The sequence below is a fragment of the Diuraphis noxia genome, unplaced genomic scaffold (genome assembly GCF_037042655.1).
Source record: "Diuraphis noxia isolate RWA-SAM2 unplaced genomic scaffold, SU_Dnox_SAM2 contig0003, whole genome shotgun sequence".
Classification (NCBI taxonomy): Eukaryota; Metazoa; Arthropoda; class Insecta; order Hemiptera; family Aphididae; genus Diuraphis; species Diuraphis noxia.
This window is the reverse complement of record NW_028301713.1, coordinates 31,872,198-31,897,319: the sequence shown is the minus strand read 5'-3', so window position 1 is coordinate 31,897,319 and position 25,122 is coordinate 31,872,198. Positions and strand designations below refer to the sequence as shown.

The window sequence follows — 25,122 nt, the reverse complement described above, 5'->3', positions numbered from 1 at the left end:
GTTCCTCCGTGGTGGCCAGTCAGCCAATGTCTATAATCAAATGTCTAAATAGATAGATTTTGTCCTATTACCTATATTATTTCATGATTATTGTTTTTTTATAGATTTTTCTACGTTGCTTTAATAGAAGTATATGTTTTACACTGTCTTGTAGTTGTCCATTGCACAGATATGTTATTTAATGTAAGGTTTGGATAGGTGTTTTTTTTTCGCAATTGATAATAATTCATACTTTAAAAAATAAAAACTATACCTAATCAATAATCAAGATTTTAGATTTTTAGCGAACTTTTTCTATTAATCATATTTCATACAGGTTTCGTTTATAGTCATCAAATAATAATATCATTATTATTCTTATAAGTAACAAATTATAATTATTATAATTTGAAATCGATCCCGCTATGTAAGGCTTGTTTCTACATCGAAAAAATAATTTAAATTACGATCCGTTCTCTCTATGTCACTGAAGCAATCATCGTAACCACAATATCCTAAATGTTTTTCACGACGATCATTAATTATTATTATTATTATTATTGATTGTTATATATCTTGTATTATTACCGTGTGTTGGTCGCCGTGTATAATGTACTTATATAAGATTATAACATTTTTAATTTTATATCTCGTTTTGTGTGCTGTATAGATGTCAGCCGGGACTCAGCTGCAGATGGCTCCGCAGGCTGGCCAAATGCACCTACCACACCCTCAACCGGGGAGTACTATTCATAGCCAAGACTCGAATATGAGTACAGGTTCGTCGCACAGCGACAAGGAGCAGGACACTCCGGAGAAAGCCAACTCTATCACCCGCACGCCTACCGAGCGCAAGCGTAAGCGGAAAATAGACGACATAGCCAGCAACAAGCAGCAGCAGCAACCCCAGCCACAGCCACAGCCGCCAAACATGGTGGTCGGGGGGCCCCCTCCTCCACCGCCAAGGTCGGTTGCCGACACCAAGAAAATAAACGACTATTTCACCAAGCACGGTTCCCATCCTGTGTCCAACCCAATGAGACATGGCGGGGCGAAGTCACCGTCGCCAGGCGGACCACCACAACAAGGTTACCCCATGGTGAGTGTGATTCGGAAGAAAATATTTGTATATAAAAAAAAAAAGAAAAGAAAAACATAAACATAAACAAAAACTTGTCCATCAAAGAAGTGCTTGTCGTCGGCAATAACAATACCTAACAATGATTTCTCGTTTCGTTTCTAGTTTAATCCGGCGAGTGGGCCTCAAGCATTGAGTCCCGTACTACCTCCGGACTATGTTTCCATACTCCACCCACCTAGGATTAACTCTAGTTCCATTACAAAATGTATACAGACTGATTTAACGAGTCATGCAATCCAAGAGTTTGAATGTCAGGCTTCTTCGGATTTGGAACTCAGAAATAATAAAATTGATGATTTGAATAGGGTAATGACATTAGTTTTAAATCGCTCGTATAATTTAAAAATTATGATTACATAATATATTTATAATAATAATAAAAAATTATTTGATTTTAGACTAATGAAGAACTGAAACACCAATTAAGCAGTCAACAGAAAACAATCGAACAGCACAAGTCACACATAAATAAGTGCATAGATGTGGTGAAAAAGCTGTTGAAAGAAAAGTCCAATATAGAAAAAAAAGAAGCGAGACAACGGTGTATGCAAAATAGACTTAGGCTTGGGCAGTTTGTAACGCAAAGGGTTGGGGCGCAATTTCAAGAAAATTGGACTGATGGCTATGCATTTCAAGAATTGTCTAGGTATGTGTGAAAAATGTTTTCTTATAGTCAGATTATTTAAAGTTAATATGTTTTTATTTATTGAGTAGAAGACAAGAAGAAATAACGTCAGAAAGAGAAGAGATTGACCGACAAAAAAAGATGCTGGTCAAAAAGCGGCCATCAAATAGTGAAACTGGTGGACGTAAACGAGCTAGTAGTCAGTCAGGTACAGGAAGTAGTAGTTCCAGTACTAACAGTGTACCAATCAACTCAACACCCTCTGTTTCTACGCCACCCATAACGCTACCTAGCGCAAGTATCAACAATAACCAAGTGACTGGTGCTACAACAGGCACAGTCTTGCACAACGGCACTGTAGCCCCATCGTCCGCATTGGACACAGCAACGTTCCTAAAGCCAGAAGCTGTTCCGGGTTTATCGTGGCAAGAGTATTATGAAGCAGATGAGATACTCAAGGTAAATTTTATATTAGCATATGATCAACTGAATTGATAGATTAATAAATACATTTTGATCTATACAGTTGCGACAGTCAGCGTTGAAAAAAGAAGATGCTGATTTGCAGCTAGAAATGGAGAAATTGGAGCGAGAAAGAAATTTGCACATTAGAGAACTGAAGAGGATTCACAATGAAGACCAATCTAGGTTCAACAATCACCCTGTGTTAAATGACCGTTATTTGTTGCTCATGTTGTTGGGAAAAGGTGGCTTCAGTGAAGTCCACAAAGTGAGTATTTAAATTTTAACTATAGGTTGCTTATTATTTTATTTTTATTCCTTTTTTACAGGCGTTTGATCTAAAAGAACAACGTTACGTAGCATGTAAGGTTCACCAACTGAATAAAGACTGGAAAGAGGATAAAAAGGCTAATTATATAAAGTAATTTACACAGTTTTCATAGTTTTTGTTCATGAAAATTTAATAAATAAACATTGTTTTTTAGGCATGCACTGCGAGAGTACAATATTCATAAATCTTTGGACCATCCAAGGGTTGTTAAATTGTACGATGTGTTTGAAATAGATGCAAATTCGTTTTGCACTGTACTTGAATATTGTGATGGACACGATTTAGATTTTTATTTAAAACAGGTGAGGCAAATCTCTTATACAAGTGGTTAATATAATTTATAAATTTATTGTTAAATACCTCAATTAATGTCATTAATTTTTAATCTTTAAAGCACAAGACGATAGCAGAACGAGAAGCTAGATCAATAGTTATGCAAGTGGTGTCTGCACTTAAATATTTGAATGAGATCAAACCTCCTGTGATACATTACGATTTAAAACCTGGTATGTATAATTTATTCAAATTAAATTAAAATGATTATTCATTTTGAAACTTGTTTTAGGAAACATATTACTTACTGAAGGAAATGTCTGTGGTGAAATAAAAATCACAGATTTTGGTCTTAGCAAAGTGATGGATGAGGAAAATTATAATCCTGATCACGGAATGGACCTTACATCACAGGGAGCTGGAACATACTGGTGAGTTATTGAATTACAAAAATAAATATCAATTAATTTTAATACCTTTAATATAAAAATAATAACTAAATTTTTTCTTTTAGGTATTTGCCACCTGAATGTTTTGTTGTTGGTAAAAACCCGCCTAAAATATCATCTAAAGTGGATGTTTGGAGTGTGGGTGTAATATTTTACCAATGTCTGTACGGTAAAAAGGTAATAAAACTTTTATTTTTTAAACTGATTTATTTTTGATAATAATAATTATTATTTGTTATAGCCTTTTGGTCATAACCAATCTCAAGCTACAATTTTAGAAGAAAATACAATATTAAAGGCTACTGAAGTACAGTTTGCCAACAAACCTACAGTCAGTAATGAAGCAAAGGTATACATTTTATATCTCAACTTAATATTTATTTAGTATTCAAATGTTTAATATTATTTATGATTAGTATGTATTAAATTAACAATTAATAATTAAATAATAAATTGCATGTGACTCAATCATTTTAACAATTTCAAAATTAATTATTAATATACAAGTAATATATGATAAATTATTTTTTACAGAGCTTTATCCGTTGCTGTTTAGCATATCGTAAGGAAGATCGTATTGATGTGTTCACATTATCTAGGCATGAATATTTGCAACCACCATTGCCTAAACATGGCCGTCAGTCGGCCAACAATCAACAACAGCAACAGCAGCAACAGCAACAGCAACAACAGCAGCAGCAACAAATATCAGCAGCTAATTTTGCATCTGGCATGTTTGGGAACATGAATGCATCTAGTTCATCCTAAGACCAAGATATTAGAGTTAATAATAAATATGAAATAATTATAAACAATATTATTTGAACGGACAATATATAAAACACGCCTTGTGCCATTTGGATTAAATTATTTGACCAAATAAAAAATGGTGTTCACAAACGGCCTTAGGAAATTTTAATTGTATGATCATTATTATTATATTATTATATGAATGTACTAGTCAAATCGTTTTGGTCACTGCTGCAAATGAGTTCCTGAGTACATTTATGATGTTTTTGTTGTACTATTACCTAAATAAAATATAGTGATACTTGTTCGAGAATCGCCTGATTCTTGCGGACAACAATTTTAACTGTACTCTGTACACATTAATAATTACATTACGAAAGTAAGATAAGTTGTTTATTTAAAAAATGCGAAAAAGAATGAAAGCTTTAATTTATAAACTATTTTCTGTGAATACCTAATATGTTAGATTTCATTATAATGATATAATTGTACCATCATCACAATTTATTTTTATTTTTTGCTTTGTACAGTTTCACCATTTTTATTTATTATTTTTTTTTTTTGTATATATATTTGTATAAATATATTTGTACATATATACTGATTTTTTTGTAAATGACATGTGAATTCGATTTAAGAATTTCGACGATAAAATGTTATTTAGTTTGTTTATTGTTAACACAAAAATGTTTATTTTGTTGTGATATAAAAAAAAAATACGCAAAAAGAAATTGTGGAGAAAAAGAAATATTAATATGATAATAATAATAGTTTTTCCTCAACAATTTGGAAAAATGAAAAGGCGGTTTTTTTTCGAGCCAATGAGACTTTATAATTATTATTTTAGACACACTAGATTTGTTGTAAGGTTTATTACTATCTTTAGTAATAACAAACATTGTATAATTATTATTGATACTATTATTATTACTATTATAAAAATAAAATAAAAATGAAATTGAAAAAAAAAGAATGTGTACCCAAATCTTTTTTTACTCTAATGTGTATCCTAATTATGTTTAAATTATTATTAGAGGTCGGATTTTTATGATTTTACATATTTGTTTCTAGTCTATGCAGTTAAGTGGGAGTGAGAAATATTTACGATTCATGAAACACAGAATTCATAGGAAAATTTTATTCTGCATAAAAAAGCATATTTTATGGGTTAGAGAATATTTAACACGTTAGAGAATATTTGAGAATATTTTTGTAATATTGGCATATAATGAATATATTTCACGTATATCAGCACTTTGATAGGTATAATGTTCACTAAATAATTCTGTTTATAAATAATTAATTTCTGGATTTTAATAAAAATTAATCTCCAGGTATTCCTTATCGATTGCGATATCACGTAGATTATTTCATTAGCTAAAATAAATTTAAACTGATTTTTTTTTAATATTAAAAGAATATTTTGCATATTTAAGGACATAAAACATCATATATCTGGTATTTTAAAAGAATATTAAGAGAATATATTGCCTAATTTATATGACATAAAAACATCATATTTTAAGGATTTTAAGAGAATATAAATCCGACCTCTAATTATTATTATTATTTTTTGTCTTAAACTCCTTGCGTAAAGTTTGATTTTTTTCCATTCAAAAATGTTCTTAATAATATTATTTTTTTGATTTGATTAACTACTTGATTGTTGAATAATAATAATAACAAACATTACCATGCTACTCAATATTTTTTCTCTACAGGGAAAATCTATGAATCTTAAATATAATATTTTTGTTAATGAAAAACCATGACAACAAAAAATCTGCCAGAAATATTTATTTTGTATCCTGCTTAATAAACATTTATGTAAAAAAAAAAAAATAAAAAAAAATCCATTTAATAAAATATTTTTAATAGTTTTACTTAATTGACACATTCAATGTATTTGGCATATTGTCAGTTCATTGAATTGTTGGAGTATTTGGTGACTACCTGATAAACACTATTTATCTATTTATTTATTGTTGCAACTATAAGTATAATTATAAAGTCTATTAAGTATAAAGTAAACGTTTTTAAAGCAGGGTTTGTGGTTTGTCGAGTTATCGTGCAGCCAATATTTTTAAATATTAACTATCCATTTAAAAGAAACTATATAATGAAAGGACACTAATTGTTTTGAGCCTGAACATGTTGGATAAGATAAGATATCTGTCAGTTTCATTAAACTTGCATTGGTTATTATGTTATAAATGTTGAAACAAATACAAAACTAACTATTATTGATTTTCTGACTGATGTCTGATAAAATAATGTATCAATGTAATTGAAAGTAAATAAAATTTGTATCTTATACTTAAATATTCAAGATCTATATACCTATCAGCTTATACCTATGAAATTACTTAAACTAGAATCGTGTTCCAAAAAGTTGTTGGTCTTTAACTGGTGTAATATCATTCCTATAAAATCCTGGTGCAGGATACTGAACCATGTAGGTGAATGATATGGTGCAAAGTAGTGCAAACATCTCGGTACATTTTTTTCATACTAGTCTTAGTTAACAAATTTCTAGATTGCTATAATTAAAATTATTGTATTATATTGTAGTTCAAATACATTTTTATAATTATCCTAATCTTGAATATTTATGAACAAGGTAACTAAATATTTATTTCACACACTAGATTATTTTGAAGAGGTAACATGAAGTTTCAAAATATTTTATAAATTCATTACATTGCAAATTATGTTAATATCAGCAAAACAATAAAACCAATTAACCAAAAACTAAATTAAGTAACAAATCATGCAAATTACTTAACAGTAATTTCGCGAGGTAAAGAACCGAGAAAGATACAGTTATAACTAAGAAACGAAATGCTCACCACATAAAAAGGAGAATTTTGTCTGTGTAATATCGTTTTTATTTTTTCGATATCACTTATACAAATAAAATTCTTATTGTTTTATAATACATTAATTTAGTGTTTTTTAAGCATGTATAACTTGTTTGGTAGTTCGGATATCGAAAAAATAAAAACGATATTGCACAGACAAAATTCTCCTTTTTATGTGGTGAAAATTTCGTTTCTAAATTATAACTGTAGCTTTCTCGGTTCTTTCCCGCGCGAAACAGTTTTTCGCAATGTTACGCACTTGTAAGACGGAGACAACACGTCATGCGGCCATGCGAGTGTAGCGTCCTCTTAATCATAACTATTAAGCTTTATGTACACAAGAATAAAACCTTTGAAAGAAATTTTGAAGAAGCTATTAACCAATTTATTGTCGGCTAATGATGACCCTGTTGATTTAGCTAATTATAAATTAGTAATTGATAGCAGGGCCGTATTTAGGAATTTGACACGAAGGGGCAACAAAAAAAAATACGCCTCATTAATCATTATACAAAATACAAATTTAAATTATAAAAAAATTAGCCGCCCTCTCCTACTTAGCCACCCGGGGCAACAGTACCCTGTAGCTGCCCCCTAAATACGGCCCTGATTGATAAGTACTAGTGTGGAATCCAATTTATTTTTAAATACTGTTTCAAATTTATCAACATACATTATCAGTGGTTCAGTTTGTAAAGATAAGAGATAATATTGATAAGAGCATAAGGTCGTCATCTTGCAGCTATTCGGCGTTTTCTGTCTCTAGAAGTCTAGACGCTTGTGTTCATTTTCATTTTGGTTCATTCAGTCGCGACCATCGCAACTCTACAATGTTGAATTGTGTTGCCAGTAAGTTAACATTAGTTTGTAATAGTAGACTTCCATCAAGCTTCAACAATCTTCGAGAATGTGTAGCACTGTTTGCTACCCCTAAGACGGACTTTAGCACCTCTTCAATCAAATTTGGTGGTACAAGAGATGATCCTAAACGTTGGCTGTCATATAATGATGTTATTTACCCACCACAGGAACCTGGGGAAGAGAGAAGACCAGCTGTATGTTAATTATAGTATTTATGCACTTATGTTGAATACTTAAATTATACTATTTTAATTGAATGTTGTAGTTTGTGTGCCACCAAAAACTAAATATCAAATATAGTCCCAAAAAAATGTGGTATGTCGCAAGCTTTGTGCGTGGCATGACAGTTGACGAAGCATTTAAACAATTACCTTTGGTCGGGCGTAAAGGTGCCACTATAGTAAAAGATACTATTTTAGAAGCTCAAAAGCTAGCCATTGAAAATCATAATGTCGAATTTAAAACAAATCTATGGATTGGTAAGAAGAAAAATTTGTTTAATTGTTAATCGCACTGTTTGTACATTTTTATGTTTATTTTAATTCATTAACATGATTTTAATGTTTCTTTTTCATACCACCAATGATTATTATTATTATAATTATTACTCAGTATATTACATTTTAAATTTTAATCCAATTAAAACTACTTTATTTTTATAGTTATGTTTATACCTATACCTATACTCAAATATTTTTGATTTCGTAATAATTTGAATGAATAGAGTTGTAAATCCCTTTTGATACATAAATTAGTTAAATATTTAGAAATTAGAACATATAGTAGAACCTCGATTATCCAGGATAATGGTCTGAAAGAGGTCTCACAGATAAATAAAAGTCACGGTTAATCGAGACTTATTACTGTAATGACATTTAAAATTTTTTTTTAAATTATAGGTAATTAGAAATACACACAATAATGTTATACATCCGTAATATTATATATAACAAATTATCAGGGATTAAAATATGAAGTTATCAGTCTTTGTTTTATAATTTATAATTATCGATGTATGTACAATATTGTTTATATTCATATTGTTATTGTCAAAAATGTCATTATTATGTTAGTCGATATTGTATACATATTATGTAGTAATAAATATTTAATTATAATTACATAATTTATAATATTTTTAGGCCGTGCTTATTTTTAAATTTTTGGAAGAGTGTGCACGGTTAATTGTGAATATAGATAATTGAGACACTGTTAATCTAGGTTCCACTGTATTTGTACCTTTTTTTGGAGAATATGAATTTTATTTTCTGTTGTTATAAAAAAACAAACATCTTATCTTATTATGAAATTAACTAAAAAACTTTACCTATTATTATAGTGAAAAAAAATGTAATATAAAGTATTATTTAAAAATTTGAATAAGTTTAAATGTAAATGATATGATCACTGTTAGTACAGTTTTAGTTAAGAATAGATTATAGTTTCAAATGTTATAATAGTTTTAATTTATTTTTTATTCCAGCTGAGTCGTTTTGTGGTAAAGGTCCAGTGATAAAAGGTATGCGCAGACATGCTAGGATGCGAATGGGTGAAGTCATGTACAGGTATTGTCATTATTTTGTAAGATTAGAAGAAGGCACACCTCCAGAAAATTATTATTATAGCTGGCCTAAGACAGGCCCAGCTCTGTTAGCCCATTGGATTGATGAAGTCCGTGACCGTAAAATTCAAGGATCGTTGTAAAGCACATTAACTAGTGATAAGAAATGTATTTGTTTATAAATATTAACTAAAATTTAATAAAAAAAAAGGCTTGTAAACTTATAAGAATTATGTGTTCATTTTATATTTGTTGTCTTTGTAAAGCTGATACACAAACTGAAATACTGAGTACCAAATGATAAAAAAAAATTATCATCTATAGTCCATTCACGTTAAAAAAGAACCCTGCCGTTACCAATTTTCGTTTGACGGGAGTCAGGCGACACCCATTAATCAGCTTCGTGAGTCAAACATCTGTGTAGCCAGGCCTTGGAAACATACGGTTGGCAAGGTTCCTTCTTAACGCAAATGGTGTGTATTATATCATTGATAGACAACTATTAGTGTTTTATATTATTTTAAATTATTTTGGTTTTGATAATTGTATCTTTTGCCTTTAATGGTTTTATCCATTGTTTAAACATTGTGATTAATTATAATATGCAGATTAACTTATGTACTGACTTATTTTAAACTGTAATTTTTTAGTACATGATAAATATATTTTTGAAAAATAAAATACTGGCACTACAATACTACATGTATATTGTACCTATTTAGTCAAATAAGTCATGGGCCATATCTAGGAATTTTTCAAAGAGGAATCCAATTTGTTTGACATGCTATAAGTACCATAAAAAATAATGTATAATGTATAATGTAAAAACAATAAATTCTGAAATGAGGTTCAGACTTAAAGCTTAACCCTTAAGTACGCCTCTGCTTTGATCCTAAACATAAATAAACTTAGTATAGTGAGAATTGTGTTTATGATACAATATATAGATAAATATTTTTTTAAATAATTTATAGAAAGTTCATACTTAAAAAAAAAGATAAAATATAGTCTAGATTATAATTTATTTATTATTAATCGTCACGTTTTAAAGATATTTATTAACTTCAATATTATTTTAGACACTCAGAGGTCAAATCTCAAATAACTCTTTCTCATGATAATATAATACTTATTATAAGTAATTCTAAAGCTTAGTAACCTAACCAATCATAGATAATACATTAATACCATTGATTGTAATTTTTTTATAAATACTAGAATATCCTAGTCTCTATGCTACATAGTTATTAGTTTATAATTAATAGTTTTATAACTTTTAAATATTAATGTAATTATCTGAAATAATGTTTTGATTGCATTATTGATCCCTTGTAAGATTTCCACATAATATTTTGAATAATTAAAATTTTTAATTGTTGATGCACATAATAGTTTACTATACTTAGGTACCTATTAGGGGCATAAGACATATCATCGAGTTGAAGATGAAGTATCTAAGCACTTATTAAAGATTAATTAATTGATTTTAGTATCTTTATAAGTACAATATTGGAATGTAGTTGTTATAGCCTAACCTAACCTAACCTATTATTTATTATGGTTATAGAATACACCTCATTCTTCGCAAATTAAGTGATCTTTCACTCATGATGTGTTGCTTTAGCTATCATGTAGTATTATGATGGAAAATATTACTAAAGTATGTAGATGATGAGAAGTTATGTTTATTGGTATAGTTATAAATAACAATGTTTTTATTTGTTCATTATTTTCATTGGCCTTTGATAATAACTGTAATGAGAACATGTTTTTTTTTAAATATTTAAAATATTATGTCAATCTATGTTTAATGAAGATTTTGATTGACTATTGACAATATTTATTTCTGGATTATTTTCCTTGCTATGTGTAATACCATATCCGAAATAAATTGTGAAACCTAAAAAAGATATAAGTTTAATAAACAAGAAGAATTAAAGAATTATAAAATAAAATAATATAGATTTGTAGACATTTACTATTCAACAAAATAGAAGAAACTAATTAATAATTAATTAATTCAGGAATTTAGTATCTTCTGTGAATTTACTTTAATAAATAAGCTCTAAGTCTATAATTTTATATTCTCTAAAAACGTAATAAATACCAACCAATAATCATCCAAATGATGAATTTCGTCCACGTATATATGTCGAAAAAGAACATTAAATAAATGTTTATAAATATACTCAGTGCTGGGGTAAGTGGTACAAGTGGCACCTGTAAAAAAATAAAATAAATACCATATAATAAATTAAGTTTGATTTTAATTATAATTGTACATTAATATAATAATAATTATTATTTGCTAGGTAGGTAGTTGTTTACTTTAAATGCTACTGGAGTTTTAGACGTTGGTTGCATAGCGATGGATACAAGTTGTAAAATCATGACACCTACAATAACCTGGACAATGATCCAATGTGTACCGTTTAGCTCATACCAGTGACTTAAATAGAGACCAAGAGGAAAACACGTTATTGCTGAAATTAACATTTTTTTAATATGCGTTGGTAAAAATGGTTTTTGATAGTTTTGGGCAAATATAGTTTAGCTTACTGAAACACGTCGTTTGTAAAGACGCCACGTAACTACTCAGACTGTTTGCCCTCACGAATTTGTGGAAGTTGAATAATTGTTTTAGTATTTGCTTCTTTGTGTATTTTACTTTTATCGTGACCAGTGCTGTAGATTCGATGTATTCGTCAGCCAATATATCGTAGTCCATATCGCTCTGTTCTTGATATCTGTTATAAAAATCGATGGTAAATAGTAAAGTTAATAAAATAGTGTTATCCCCAAGAAAAAAATAACGAAAAAGCCCGAAAAGTTTTGAGTTTACCTTGTGTACAGTACACACACAGCGACCATGACGTATACTAGCAGAGTGCCGATTGTCATCATGTCCACTAGTTGTTGGAGATTTAGTAAGGCGGAAAAAAAACCTTATACAACAAACGAAAGCGCCAATTGATTAATTTTTTTATATCAGTAATAATTAGTTAGATATTATATATTGAAAACACTATTATGTATTAATATACAACATAATACCTAAATATAATTAATTTACGAGTGAAAATAGTTCATTAGGTACCCGTAATGATGCCGGCAAATATCGTTCCAAAAAATGGAGTCTTAAATCTTGGGTGTACTTTTCCTAAGCTTTTGAATATCAGACCATCGTTGGACATTGCGTACAAAATCCTCGGCAGTGGGAACATTGAACCGAACATACTGAAAACGTTAGGTAGGTACTCAACTTATATTCTTGTTATTATTATTATTATAGTCAGTATGTTAATAGCTGCAGGCCTGCAGCAACTGTTAAACCATTTGACTGCCGTACATAGGATTATATATTATTTTCATTAATTGTTTACTTAGTATACCTACTTACCATGCACACATCCCGAAAACGGCCCCTACTCCTATGATCCATTTCAGAGGCGTCCATCCAATAACGTCGAACGCGTGACTTAATGGCATATTTGCGTCCTAGACATAAATATGTAATTGAAATGGTCGTATTTTAATATTACCAATGTCAAACTGGTCAATTTTGGGCATTGGTATAACAACTTATTGCTTGGGACAAAAACAGATTTTTTAAAATATACATCAGTATTTAGCACATATAATATCATCCACTTGGTCTACTGTTAAAACGTCGCGATAAATATATGTTGCAAATACAAAAAAAGTTGCATGTAGTAAAACTACATTTTAAGATATTGCCGCAGTCGCTGATATAGTTCGCAGCTCTGGGTTTTATTTAGTGGTTGGTACTTATGTTGTTGGATTTGATTTGTTTAGAGTAGGTCGGTACCATATGTAACTACGAAAATAAAGTTCAGTGTGTAAACTATTATAACTGTAACCATCATAGCAACAATTCGCCGTTTCAGTAACTCTAGATGTCATATCATTATTATTTATTATGTCTCTGATAAAAAAATTAAAAACTACTGAATTTCAATATTATTTTATTATCTAAAGAAGTAAAAGAGAAAATAAAAATAAAATCGTTTGGAAGTGCATAGACGCCGTAGAGTATTATACAAACAAATTTCGTGATTGGTTGATTTTTGATTTTTACTACCAACAATAATTTATAATTGATGGAACAACATTATTGTTTGCATATATAGGCATACAGTATTCTTGGCTAACTTTATACTATTCATGTAATAAATTATTCCAAAGTTATACCATAATTCTCCCTAATAAAAAAGATGATATAAGTACTTAACAAACGTATATTTTTAGCATTAATAGTTTTAAAACCACAGCTTATTCTAAAACCAATGATATTTGATTTTTAAAAAGCTGCTATGAACAACGTATCAACATATCTATCGTGAATTAGTATTAATGAGTGTTTTTTTTTCGATTTAACCTAGTCGATTTGGCTGATTTGGATTATATACCCGAAAATAATGGAATTTCAGCATTTGAAACTTAAGTTGATTCCGAGTTTTATAGAGGAAACAAAATAATATAGTTTCGTATCAAATTTAGTAAATATTTTTATGACACATACATAGGATGACCTGCATGTTTGAGAGTGAGAAAGGCTTCTTTATTTTGTATAAATGTTTGGAAATGCTATTCATCATGATAATCGACCAATTTGCCACCTAAGAGGAGTATCATAAATTTATAACTTTGAATATCAATTAAATTATCAATTATTATTATGTACTTTGTACGTATATGATAAATAATACGAAGTTAAATTATTATTAGGTTTACCTTGTATAGTTGAATACCTAATGTGTACCTCTACTTTATTATATTTTAGTGTATTTTCATATTTTTTACATCACTATCATTTGTTATTTGTCTACTACATTTTTATTACTAATATTGACATTGTACTTTGGATGAATAACATTCAATTAATATATTATAGGTATAGATAATATGTGTATTATATTATCATATATTAGCTGCAAGTATTTTTTCATATTTATATTGTATTCACGATGTTATTAGCGACATTTAGTCATTATGACCTGAGTTCCATCTACATATAACTTGTAATAAATTTAAATATTTTTGCGACAATATAAAAGTAGATAATAGATTTTTTATTTCAAAAGTGTAAGTACACTATAAAGGTACCTTATACTGGTTACTATACCTAGTAAATAACTCTACAAACAGACATATTAAATAAGAGGACTGGTATAGCTCGGTGGTTAGCCTCAGTCACTAACATGTTTTGAGGTTAAGCATCGGCCGGTGTCACTATAGTTCCCGGATAGGCGACCACCCGGGATTTTAGTAACAAATTCTCGCCACACATAGGTACGCGTGTTCTTCAATCAACCGTAACCCTTTTAAAAAATGCTAATGACCATGATAGTGGCCGATGCTTCGATATGAACGATAACGTGTATTAGAAGAATTTATTTTTGATGGCGTGATTGCTTACTTGTGCGTAGTAGGGTATCATCAACGTGAGGACGGCAGACACCCCGGAATAGGCGAGAAACACGATGAATAACGACAATATGATGGCTAAAGGTAATGACTTCTGAGGGTTTTTCACTTCTTCACCAGACGCAGCTATACAGTCAAACCCTACATACCCGTAGAAGCACGTGGCCGCACCTTGTAGTGCTCCCTGCAAACCGTACGGCCAGAAACCGCCTTCACCTGCCCAGTTTGGCACTTCCGATTTCGGCAGTGACCAATTTTTGAAATCGACTGTGATCCGAAAAAAAAAAACAAAAAATCGATGTAATTTATATAAATTATTAAATTCTGCGAACGGCAAATCGTCTAACTAAATAATTTTTACTGTGAAATGAACCACCAACGATTACTAGGATCATGATTGCACAATTTAACAACGTGAATAAGTTATTGAGACGCACCGAATCTTTGAGACCGCAAGCCAGAGCGACTGAAACAGAACATAACTATGTAATGAATGATGATAATGTATTATAAGGTACCAATGTACCAATATTTGTAATTATTTGTTTATTCAAGTAGGTATCCCTATAGAGTATAGGTATATTATTTTCACATTTACATATATATATATATATTTCACATACGCATATATTTATATAGCTATATAGGTTGGTAAAATCATTTAAGACTATAAGTACATTGCAGAGTGTACAATTTAAACATTTTTCAGGGAAATTAAATTGAAATTTCAGATTTAATATTTATCAATTATTATTTATTCCGTATCTATTTATAATACTTAATATATCTAATTAATTATTATTAGATATATTTTAGTACTAACTGACCTCATGAACTTTGTTGTCCGCAAAAAAATGCCAAGTATTATATGATTCAAACCATGTTAAAATGTAATCAAATAATAAAAAAAAGATTTCATTTTAAATTTTTGAATGGTAATAACTAATAACCAATAAGTTATTTTTTTTCTTATGGGAACCAATTGCAAGGAGAAAAAACATTTATCATTCGGTGATTAGCAGCTATTATGCCTATTTAAAATAACTGGTTTAATATATTATTATTCTAAATCTGCCTTGAAGCATCGGAATCTTTCGATTTTTTTTTCGAGTACTTTATTGTATTTAATATTTTATCTTTGACAGCTAAACCTTTAGTCATATCTATAAAATTAGGGAAACAATTAACCTTATTATTATTTATTTTTACTATTATGAGAAAATTTGTTTATAGAAAAAAAAATTATAATTTTAAATGGATACCTACAATAGATTAAAAATTGCATAAATATTTAAAAATAATCCCATGTAACTATACATTATGTTGTTATAAGGATTTGGTAAAATCTAAGAAACACCAATATCTAGGTGTATAATATATTATAAATCTATTTTGTTAAAAACTAATTTTACGTATAGATGCCCATTTGTTTTGTTTTTTCTTGTTATTATAAGCAAATTACTGAGATTGTTTACTTTTGAGTAAAGATTTTTCCAATATATACCATACTAGGTAGGTTCACGTACCCTAGATGACGCATTTTATAAATTACAAACTTCTACTTATATTGAACTCAATAAATCAGTCGGTAGATCAGGTGATAAGATAATTGAATTCACGAATTAATCGAGTGATATTTAAATATTAACTCGCTAAAAGAATACGAGTATATAATCAATTAATGTCAATAGGTCAAAATTGAAAATTTGCATATTATCACTACAAGTTTATTTAAATTCAAATTGAAATATGTGCCTTTATAATCAAAAAGACTTCTTACGTAAGTTTTATGATTGTTATAATAGCTTTTAATAAATAAAACAATTCTAATGAAGGATAAAATAAATAAATACCACAGATTTTATCTCTTAGGCTGGTTAGGTTTACGTAATTAGGTATAGGGTAATGCGTCTATTCAGTATCCATGTTGATAAATTATAATATATACATACTTATTTTAAGATAAATGTTAAAATTTGTTTTATTAATTTCATTAACATCTATTTGTAATTTTTAAGATTAACTATAGGTAGTTATTACTTTTTAATACGATGTGATGTGTAATAAATTCTATTGTTTCTTATTAAGATTTCAATACGAAAATCTAAACGTATAAGTATAAAACATTGATAATAATTATGTATAAAAAGTCTTCCAATTTGAGTATGACTAAATGGGGAGGGGATCACTTATAAGAACTAATATAACCCCCACCATTTTTGTGACACAATATTTGTAAAACTCTGTATATGGTACTTATATTATTATATTTATAATATAATTTTCTTTTTTATATAATATAATATAATAAATAATTATTTTCATTAAAATAATAAAATATATTAAAATTGAAATCTAATGTTAAACGAAATAAATGTATTTATTTTAAATGAAGCATAATACAGGTTCAAACATTTATAGATAGATACCTGAAGTCTTAAACTATTTGTTTTATCAAGGCTAATCATATGTGTATCTCGTACAGAGCTTTCCTATATGTATTATAAGTAGGTAATATTTATTCAATGTTTTATAATTTATAAGTTAAGACGTATAAAACTCAAGTTTCTATTGTGTATAGGTATTATATTAGTATTATTACAAATATTCCACTAATCATTCGTAGATTATCTTTTGAAGCATCATAATTTTATTTTATTGTAATAATACTGATTATTATATAATATACCTAAATAATATTAGCTACCTTATATTGGCAACTACGAGATCAAAAATGAGTAGGTACTATATTTAAATATTTAGAAAAATGAAATGCACTTTATCTGAAATCGCAAGAGATGAGGTTTTTTGCTGATGTCATAAATCATAATGGTAAAGATTATAATTGGTTGTTAATTTTTATGAACTATTTATGAACTAGTTTTATTAAGCTTAATGCATTATAATAATATACATATAGCTGAGTGTTAACATTAGGTATATAAATATTTTGTATTTAATTTATATTAGGTACCCGAATCTTATGTAAACATAAAAATATTTATGCACATGAAACTCTGGGATTATTTATATGAGTCTTATTATTTTATTAGTGATTGAAGATTTAAAATTTTAAGAAATTCATACATTTTTCTGTTCAAATCCACTCTACTGCTTTAAAATTTTTCTAGTTATTGTTTATCGATAATACCTAGTCAATACTCTTATTTTGTTTTTTTTCTGTACCTACTTAAAGCGTATAATATACAAGTTAGTACGTAAAATATCAAACGTTACAGTAAACAAAATACACATAGTATATAGAGAAATGTGCCTATTAACCATGTACGACGTACGTATATAATATAAATTAGAGAATATAGCAATTATGTCAATTTGTTAATAGTATATACAGTGCTCAAATTTGGGGGGAGGGGGCGCATGGGAATTCAGCTCTTATATTCCCTTTGATTTTAAATAGCGTTCCCTACATTTTCCTAAAAGAACGCACGGCTACGCCGTACGCGGTGTTAAATGCCAATGAATATTTTTATTTTGTATTTATTCAATCTTATAAAATATTAAATAGGTACTGTAAAAAATAAAATAAACTCGTAAGTGTTGGAGAATTTTATTTTATTCAATACATTATTATATTAACATTTAGAGAAATAAAATATATTAACTAATACAAATATAGTGATATTGTGGTAGTCATTAAGGGGGTGTGGGGGGCAAAGTCCCCCATGGGTTAGTACTCAATAAATTTTCAGTTGGAACGCTGTTTTTTTAATTTCTACTTGAGTTCTCTTTCTTTCAATTTCCCAATTCGAGCACTGAGTAGGTATATAAGAATATTGTGTGCAACTGATATAATACTTTATTATTATACCGATACCAACCGAAAAGACAACAATGAATCATTATTTTTATAAAAATTAAATTAAAGTTAAATTTCACATAATAAAATGATATAATATAATATATTTCGTTATTAGCTTTTGATACGGCGTGTGAAATATTGCAGAAATCAGCGCAAAGGCGTAATAAATTATCAAATTATAAGAATAATAATAATAATTCATATAACAACGTTCTTTATGATTTTATGTTATCGATTTTTTTCCATTTCATGTATTTCTTATTCTAACCTTTGTACTCATACTAATTATTATTAGTACTTTTTTTTATTTAACATACATGTAATACAAATTAAGGCATAGTCGCTTATTGAGAAGCTGTAATAACAAAATCACGTTCTTTCAATTTGATACGATTATTTTTATGACTAGGTTCGAATATTTGATTGTACGTCTGTAATTGTATTGATGTAAATGGACTAATGATTTAATTCGATATAATTTTAAAATATTGGTATCTAATATCCATAAAATATGATAGTATGGCAAAATTAAATTTAAAAAAAATAGAATGAATATCGAATTCATAGTTAAAATATATTCACTACGTGAAATTTCACTACACTATGTTTAAAATAAAATTTTTTGTTCTAAAAATTGACTTATTAACTGTAGAAAATTTATTTCAAATCTTATAAGTTATAAGTTATCCCAAACTATTGATGTAGGTATAGATTATATTAAATTAGGTAAGTTGTTATTACCAGAGAACACAATAACAATGAACATTGCGAAAAAGTCAAAATACTCTGATAGGTATGGTAATTCGATCTCATAAAGCTCTCTGAAAGCTGTTTCCATTGTCTTGTTGGTCAGCGAATCAATGTAAAGACTCATTCCTCTGGCTATGCTAGCACCACCTGCAGGACAAAAGACTATGAATATATTTTCTTACATTTTAAATTCATATTGATAATCACAATATAAAACATTAATTGATCGGACATGAACTTTAAAACTATTGTTTTTATACATTAATTAAATAAAAAGTCTTTGTTAAAGTGTTAAAAAATAACCAATTATATGTGATTTAATAAGTATTTTGAACGATGACTCAATACAATCGCGATGTTATCCTTAAATATTGTCCCTTGAATTCAACTAAGAATCATTATATTATTTTGTGTTAGAGATCGAGGGTAAGTAGTTGAGAAGAGTTATAAAATATGCCCTTAAATAATTATAATGTTTTATATTATAAATTAAACATTAAGGGTTTAAACATATAAAATGTTACCATTTTATTTAAGCAACTCTATAGTTTCTAAAGTTAAGTTGATTTTAAAACGATCATACTAAATTACTATAAATTATGATATAGTTGTATTAAAAGTAAAATTAAAAGCTTAGAAAAATTGAAACAAATTTGTACGTAGTTTTTACATAATAATAAATTCCCATATTATACTACGATATTTGTTTTTAGCAAAATTAACTTTTTTGAATGACATTTTATTTTTGAAAAAATTACTTATGTTATATTATAAGGTTATCTTTTTATTGATGATTATTAGATATTAAGGTCTATACTTTCTAAAGTTTATATTAATAATACCTATTGTATATTCTAGAAGTAAATTCCATCCGACTATGAATGCTGCTAGTTCGCCAACGGCGATATAAGCATACGAATAAGCTGATCCGGCTCTGGGGACTCGACTGCTAAGTTCAGCGTAACATAGTCCTGGAAAATATTAACGTTAATATAAGAAGCGTACAAAATTGTAGGTATATACTGTTGTATTAATGATTTAAATTAAAGCGTTGCTTGTTATATATATGTATAGTGTAAAGAAGTTGTAAAAAATGCTCACCAATTAAACCATAAAATCTTCAATACAGATACTTTATGAAGGTATACATTTATATAATGTTATTATGTATGGTATTCTTGATATAACTATATTTGATATAATATATAACTTCATATTTTCGTTATTATTATTATATATTTATAATTTATATATAAATGATTTAATTGTGCTTTTGTTAATATTATCATTGATTATAAATACTATTACTAGTATTTATAATCAATGATATTATGTACTCGCTTAAATCTCTGGAAAGACTTTCAATCCAATTGACAATACATTTTTCACAGATATTCCTTGAGATTCGAGGAGTGTATACGTACAGCTTAGTTTTTCAAAATAATATATAGATTTATAAAACTCAGGGGTCTCAAACTTTTTTATTCAAGGGCCATTGAATGGGCATTATTATTTGGCCATATATATGGACCATATAAAATATAAATATTTCTTAGTTTTTTAAAGTACATAAATGTATACAATTTTATATTTTATATAAATATATGTATTTAAAAAAATAGTTCCGAAGAAAAGAAAGCCATAAAATACTTCAAATGTACAGCCATGGTCCGTCGTCAGGACTTTATCTTAAAATGTTGTTATTGTAACTTGTAAGGCGTCTTTAAATTTATGTTTTATCTATTATTATATATTTATTTCTGTATATTATTATCATTGTATTTGTATAACTATATATGTCTATTGTTTTGAAACGACTATTAAATGTTTTAGTTTACCGATGGACCTTAGTTTTTATAATAACTAATACTGTGATTTGCCATTTATGGGTCAATAATGCTCAATGATACATAATATATATACAATACTGATAATATGTACCTATGTAGCTATGAAATTATTGAAACTTAAAACTGCACCTACGTACATATATTAAAATGTAATGGATTTATTGAATTTGCTTTGTTAAGTTTGTCGACAAATATAAGTACATTATAATATATTATAACCAGTAAATTAGTTCCATGATAAGTATATATATAAACATATTTTAGAGTTTATATACATTTCATTTTATATTTTTGATAAAACATAGATAAAAATTATTTGTATGAATACCTATGTACACAGTTTTATACATCTCCGAGTATTAACCCTTTATTTATTTATTTTTAATGTAAACAATCTCACAGGTTTGTATTTAGATTATACAAAACAGTATATAAACTTATAGTAAATATCTCGCAGTAAATATCTCTTTCATTATATTATCTTGTTATATGTTAATTATTTTGTGCATGTGTTTTAAATGAAGAAAAAATCATCAAGTATCTATCCGTCAACCTGCATCTATGTAATAAATAGTTAGGTTTAATAATTATATACCTAATTTATATTTTGTTTTTGGGGTCCAGATGTGGTGTAGTGGTTGCATCAATAATGTGCACTGCGGTCAAGCATCGTCCTGCACCGTAGGCTTTCGAATGGGTGTTACCCGGATTCTTTGCAACAATATTCTTACCACACTGAAACCCAATCGAGCACGGTCCCTATTTTTGAACAACTATATTCAGCTTAGTCAAACGCATGTAGCATTGCTAATTTGTCTGTTCATCTACAACAAATCACCGACACATGTACGCGTCTTTTGAAATACTAGGTATGTAGCTAAATCTATCGAATGAATATATATTCGTCAAATCGTTGTGCTTTACAAATCGTATGAGTATTTAATTGTAAAGCATAGCGATTATTTCAATCGTGGTTTTCTATAGGCTGTTGGTAAAAGTGTTATGAGTCAGAAGAAAATCGGTAAATATACGAATTATGTATAGGAAACCTAGGAATGTCATTAGGCTCGAACAGGCACAAAATGTGATAATTTGGGCCACGCGCGTTTTTATTTGTCTAATTTTACGGTTTTAATTGGATTGACTGAACTATTTAAAATTAAAAAGGTCTACGATATGTAGCGGTGGAAGACATAAGCGCCAAAATAAGATTAAAAAAAAAAAGTCGTATCGTACAAAAGCGCCAAAATCGTATCGTTCATAAGCGCTAAAATGGGATAAGAAAAACAAGTCATATCGTACAAAAGCGCCAGAAATTAAATAACAGATATTAAATTTAGAACTATATCGCTCAAAAACTCCAAACGACAAAATATGTATTATCTGATTACGATAGATTGTCAAATAGACAGTGTGTGAGCAGTTTGTGTTATAAGTTATAACATATTGTTAGTATACCTATTTCGTAAGTATCCGTGTAAGCGTCATTCGTTAAAATGGATTTTATAAAAACTGTTACGAACAAAGGTGTTGTGTTTTTTTAAATTTAAAGAGCAAAAATATAGATTTTTGAGATAAATGGCCAGTGGTAATGTGTCATTTTATTTTTATAAAAAATCAACAAATTTATTAAATCTATATATTAAATATTGATGTGCATGTACCTATTGTACCTAATACGTATATTATAATTTACTAACAACATAATAATATTAATATTATATAATTTTTATAAGACATAGAAATTTTTAAATAACTACCTACTTAATACTTATATAAAATATTAATTTTGGTGCAAATGATAGGTTATTTTTGTACCTTTGGCGTTTATGTCATATGTTGGGTATAGCAGGTAACAATATTAGATTGGCGCTTATGTTCTATAGATTTTGGCGCAAATAGTAGGTCATTTTTGTTCCTTTGGCGCTTATGTCATACAGCCATATGTAGGTGTACTATCTCGTATTGTTCTCCCGACCACCAACGTTTGGTACTTATTTTGCAATAAAAAGTTAAAATACGTTTAACGCTTATAATATAGTAGTCGATCAAATAATACGAATAATTTTATGAACTGGGCAAATACAACTGCTGAGGAAAGGGGTTTAGATTACAATGTTTCTCTAAAACTTTAAAAATGCATAGAAAAAAAATTATAGCTGGAAATACTTCGTGATAATCCAATTGAAAATCAAGATTCAAGAAGATAGTTATTGAATAAAATTAAAATATATTTAATGTAGTTCATGATTAAATAAAGAAATAATTGGGAAGAAAGATTTTCAAACAGTAATAATTACTCTAATCAATCAGTGTTATGGTCCAAGTATTAGGAAGAAGTGAGGAAAAAAAATATTGACATTTTATTTTATAAATAATAAAAACGGTACGTTGTACGTATTTCTCTGCTGAATCGTATCGAATTTTGGATGCCTATTGATTTGATTGCACTTGTTGTTCCCAATCGTATTGCAGCCACTTACCCCATCTAACAAACGGGCGTTCCAAACTTTATCAACCGTAACCCTTCTATATAACTTAAAATCCCAAAAGCTCACGTAATTTTATGGGTAAACTTTTTTAATTCACATTATAAAGTTATACGGTGTAGACTAATAACTTATTAATTTACTAAAAGTAAAATTACTAACTAACTATTTAAATTATTCTTAGTACTGAAAAAAAATACTCCCTGTAAAGAATGTATGACTACTAGGGCTTGGCCGATCAATAGTGGCGCTCCTGGCAAGATAAAAATTTGCGCCCCTTCCCTAGATTTTCAAATTTAATTATATCAAATTTTGCGCCCCCATTCCTATACTCCATATTTTGCGTTCCTGGCAGGCGCCTACCTTGCCAGGCTCTCGGCCCGGCCCTGTGTATGACTCGTATGATTAACAAACTTTGAACTCGCGGAATATACTGTAAACACATTATTTATTATTGTTATTGATATAACATAAATTATAATTCAACATTAGTATTGGTTGGTTCATTTGTAAATCGCAAGCATAATATTGAAGTAACTAACGTAGACCAGTGAAACTGAACTAAAAGTGTAAAATGCTGTCTTAACACAATCGCTTAAAATTAACTCGACCTCCGTTTTGGTGTCTGTATACGTTGTGGTTTCTTTGTTAGTTGTTATACTAACCGGCAAACACAGAGGCGACAGCAGCAATGAAAAACGACACGACGACGGCGGGACCAGCCACGTACTTCGATAGGGCTCCGGGCAAGACGTACACCCCCACACCGATGGTGCTGCCCACACCTAACGCCGTCAGATCGGTGGTGGTCAGGACCCTGTCCAACATGGACGACTCACGCACTACGCCCGCCATCGTCTTCTTCCGGTTCAACTTTTTGCCAACAGCCATCGTATATATTAAACAGTGGTGTGCGCAGAGTCGCGTGGCTGCCCGCTGGGAGACCGCCACCTACGCGCTCTGCCCGCTCTCGCTCTCCGAAGTCGTATCCGTCGAAAACCGGAAGCACAGAGCCGAAAGTTGTCGCCGGAGGTGGCCAATAATTGTATGTCGTAAGTATATGATATGTATATAATATTATGTGCGATGCGGCCGAATGATAGATGATATCGGCTGGTGGGTGATCGATAGTAATATAATATAATATGTGTTGAATTTATTTATAAAATATCGTCGGATAAGACGGGAGAGCGAACGAGCGAGCTGTTGGGTGGATGAAATTCGACGTCGTGGCGTGACGAGTTCAACGTATAAACTGCGCGTGTTTCTATCATGCGTGACGAGCTGCAGCTATAAGTACAAACACTTATGCGATGTGTTATCATCGTGGAGGAGGAGAAGGATGAGGATGCAGCGTAGATGATAACAGTGTGATATACAGGGTGTAACAGTACTATTTGACAAATATAGTAGGTAGTATTTATAATGGGAATTTGTTAAATAGTCCTGTTACACCTTATATATGTATT

At 29.0% G+C, this 25,122-nt stretch overlaps 3 protein-coding genes across 8 annotated transcripts in view; 2 read left to right on the top strand and 1 right to left on the bottom strand.

Moving 5' to 3' along the window:
• Positions 1-4,856, top strand: part of Tlk (Tousled-like kinase) — a 41,927-nt gene extending 37,071 nt beyond the window's left edge. For 5 of the 6 annotated variants that reach the window (XM_015514818.2, XM_015514823.2, XM_089222668.1 and 2 more), the window contains 12 exons: positions 650-1,078; positions 1,223-1,426; positions 1,519-1,766; positions 1,835-2,204; positions 2,272-2,475; positions 2,537-2,628; positions 2,693-2,840; positions 2,933-3,044; positions 3,104-3,242; positions 3,326-3,437; positions 3,502-3,609; positions 3,795-4,856. In XM_015514818.2, the coding sequence (XP_015370304.1) occupies positions 650-1,078; positions 1,223-1,426; positions 1,519-1,766; positions 1,835-2,204; positions 2,272-2,475; positions 2,537-2,628; positions 2,693-2,840; positions 2,933-3,044; positions 3,104-3,242; positions 3,326-3,437; positions 3,502-3,609; positions 3,795-4,028 (2,400 nt within the window). In that variant the 3' untranslated portion in view covers positions 4,029-4,856. The remainder of the gene's footprint in view (positions 1-649; positions 1,079-1,222; positions 1,427-1,518; positions 1,767-1,834; positions 2,205-2,271; positions 2,476-2,536; positions 2,629-2,692; positions 2,841-2,932; positions 3,045-3,103; positions 3,243-3,325; positions 3,438-3,501; positions 3,610-3,794) is intronic. The other variant, XM_015514848.2, reaches the window with a different exon arrangement.
• Positions 4,857-7,597: 2,741 nt separating this feature from the next.
• On the top strand, positions 7,598-9,523 carry mRpL22 (mitochondrial ribosomal protein L22). Its single transcript, XM_015514726.2, has 3 exons — positions 7,598-7,926; positions 7,998-8,211; positions 9,216-9,523. Exons 1-3 carry the CDS (start codon positions 7,702-7,704, stop codon positions 9,434-9,436), a joined length of 660 nt encoding a protein of 219 aa, XP_015370212.1. The 5' UTR covers positions 7,598-7,701; the 3' UTR covers positions 9,437-9,523.
• A 1,435-nt stretch (positions 9,524-10,958) lies between these two features.
• LOC107166512 (high affinity cationic amino acid transporter 1-like) lies at positions 10,959-24,918 on the bottom strand. Its single transcript, XM_015515208.2, has 12 exons — positions 24,319-24,918; positions 20,157-20,285; positions 19,306-19,461; positions 15,103-15,207; positions 14,734-15,008; positions 12,694-12,791; positions 12,391-12,530; positions 12,136-12,238; positions 11,853-12,040; positions 11,622-11,776; positions 11,405-11,513; positions 10,959-11,193 (listed from the first exon to the last, which is right to left on the bottom strand). Exons 1-12 carry the CDS (start codon positions 24,542-24,544, stop codon positions 11,090-11,092), a joined length of 1,788 nt encoding a protein of 595 aa, XP_015370694.1. The 5' UTR covers positions 24,545-24,918; the 3' UTR covers positions 10,959-11,089.
• Between the last annotated feature and the right edge of the window lie 204 nt (positions 24,919-25,122).

Coding starts and splice junctions, on each gene's coding strand:
- LOC107166512 (XM_015515208.2), bottom strand. CDS start 24,544: ATGGCTGTTGGCAAAAAGTTGAACCGGAAGAAGACGATGGCGGGCGTA. Junction 19,462..20,156: donor ACTTCTAGAATATACAATAG/GTATTATTAATA, acceptor TTTGTCCTGCAG/GTGGTGCTAGCATAGCCAGA. Junction 12,239..12,390: donor ATTTGCCGGCATCATTACGG/GTACCTAATGAA, acceptor TTGTTGTATAAG/GTTTTTTTTCCGCCTTACTA.
- mRpL22 (XM_015514726.2), top strand. CDS start 7,702: ATGTTGAATTGTGTTGCCAGTAAGTTAACATTAGTTTGTAATAGTAGA. Junction 7,927..7,997: donor GGGAAGAGAGAAGACCAGCT/GTATGTTAATTA, acceptor TGAATGTTGTAG/TTTGTGTGCCACCAAAAACT. Junction 8,212..9,215: donor TAAAACAAATCTATGGATTG/GTAAGAAGAAAA, acceptor TTTTTATTCCAG/CTGAGTCGTTTTGTGGTAAA.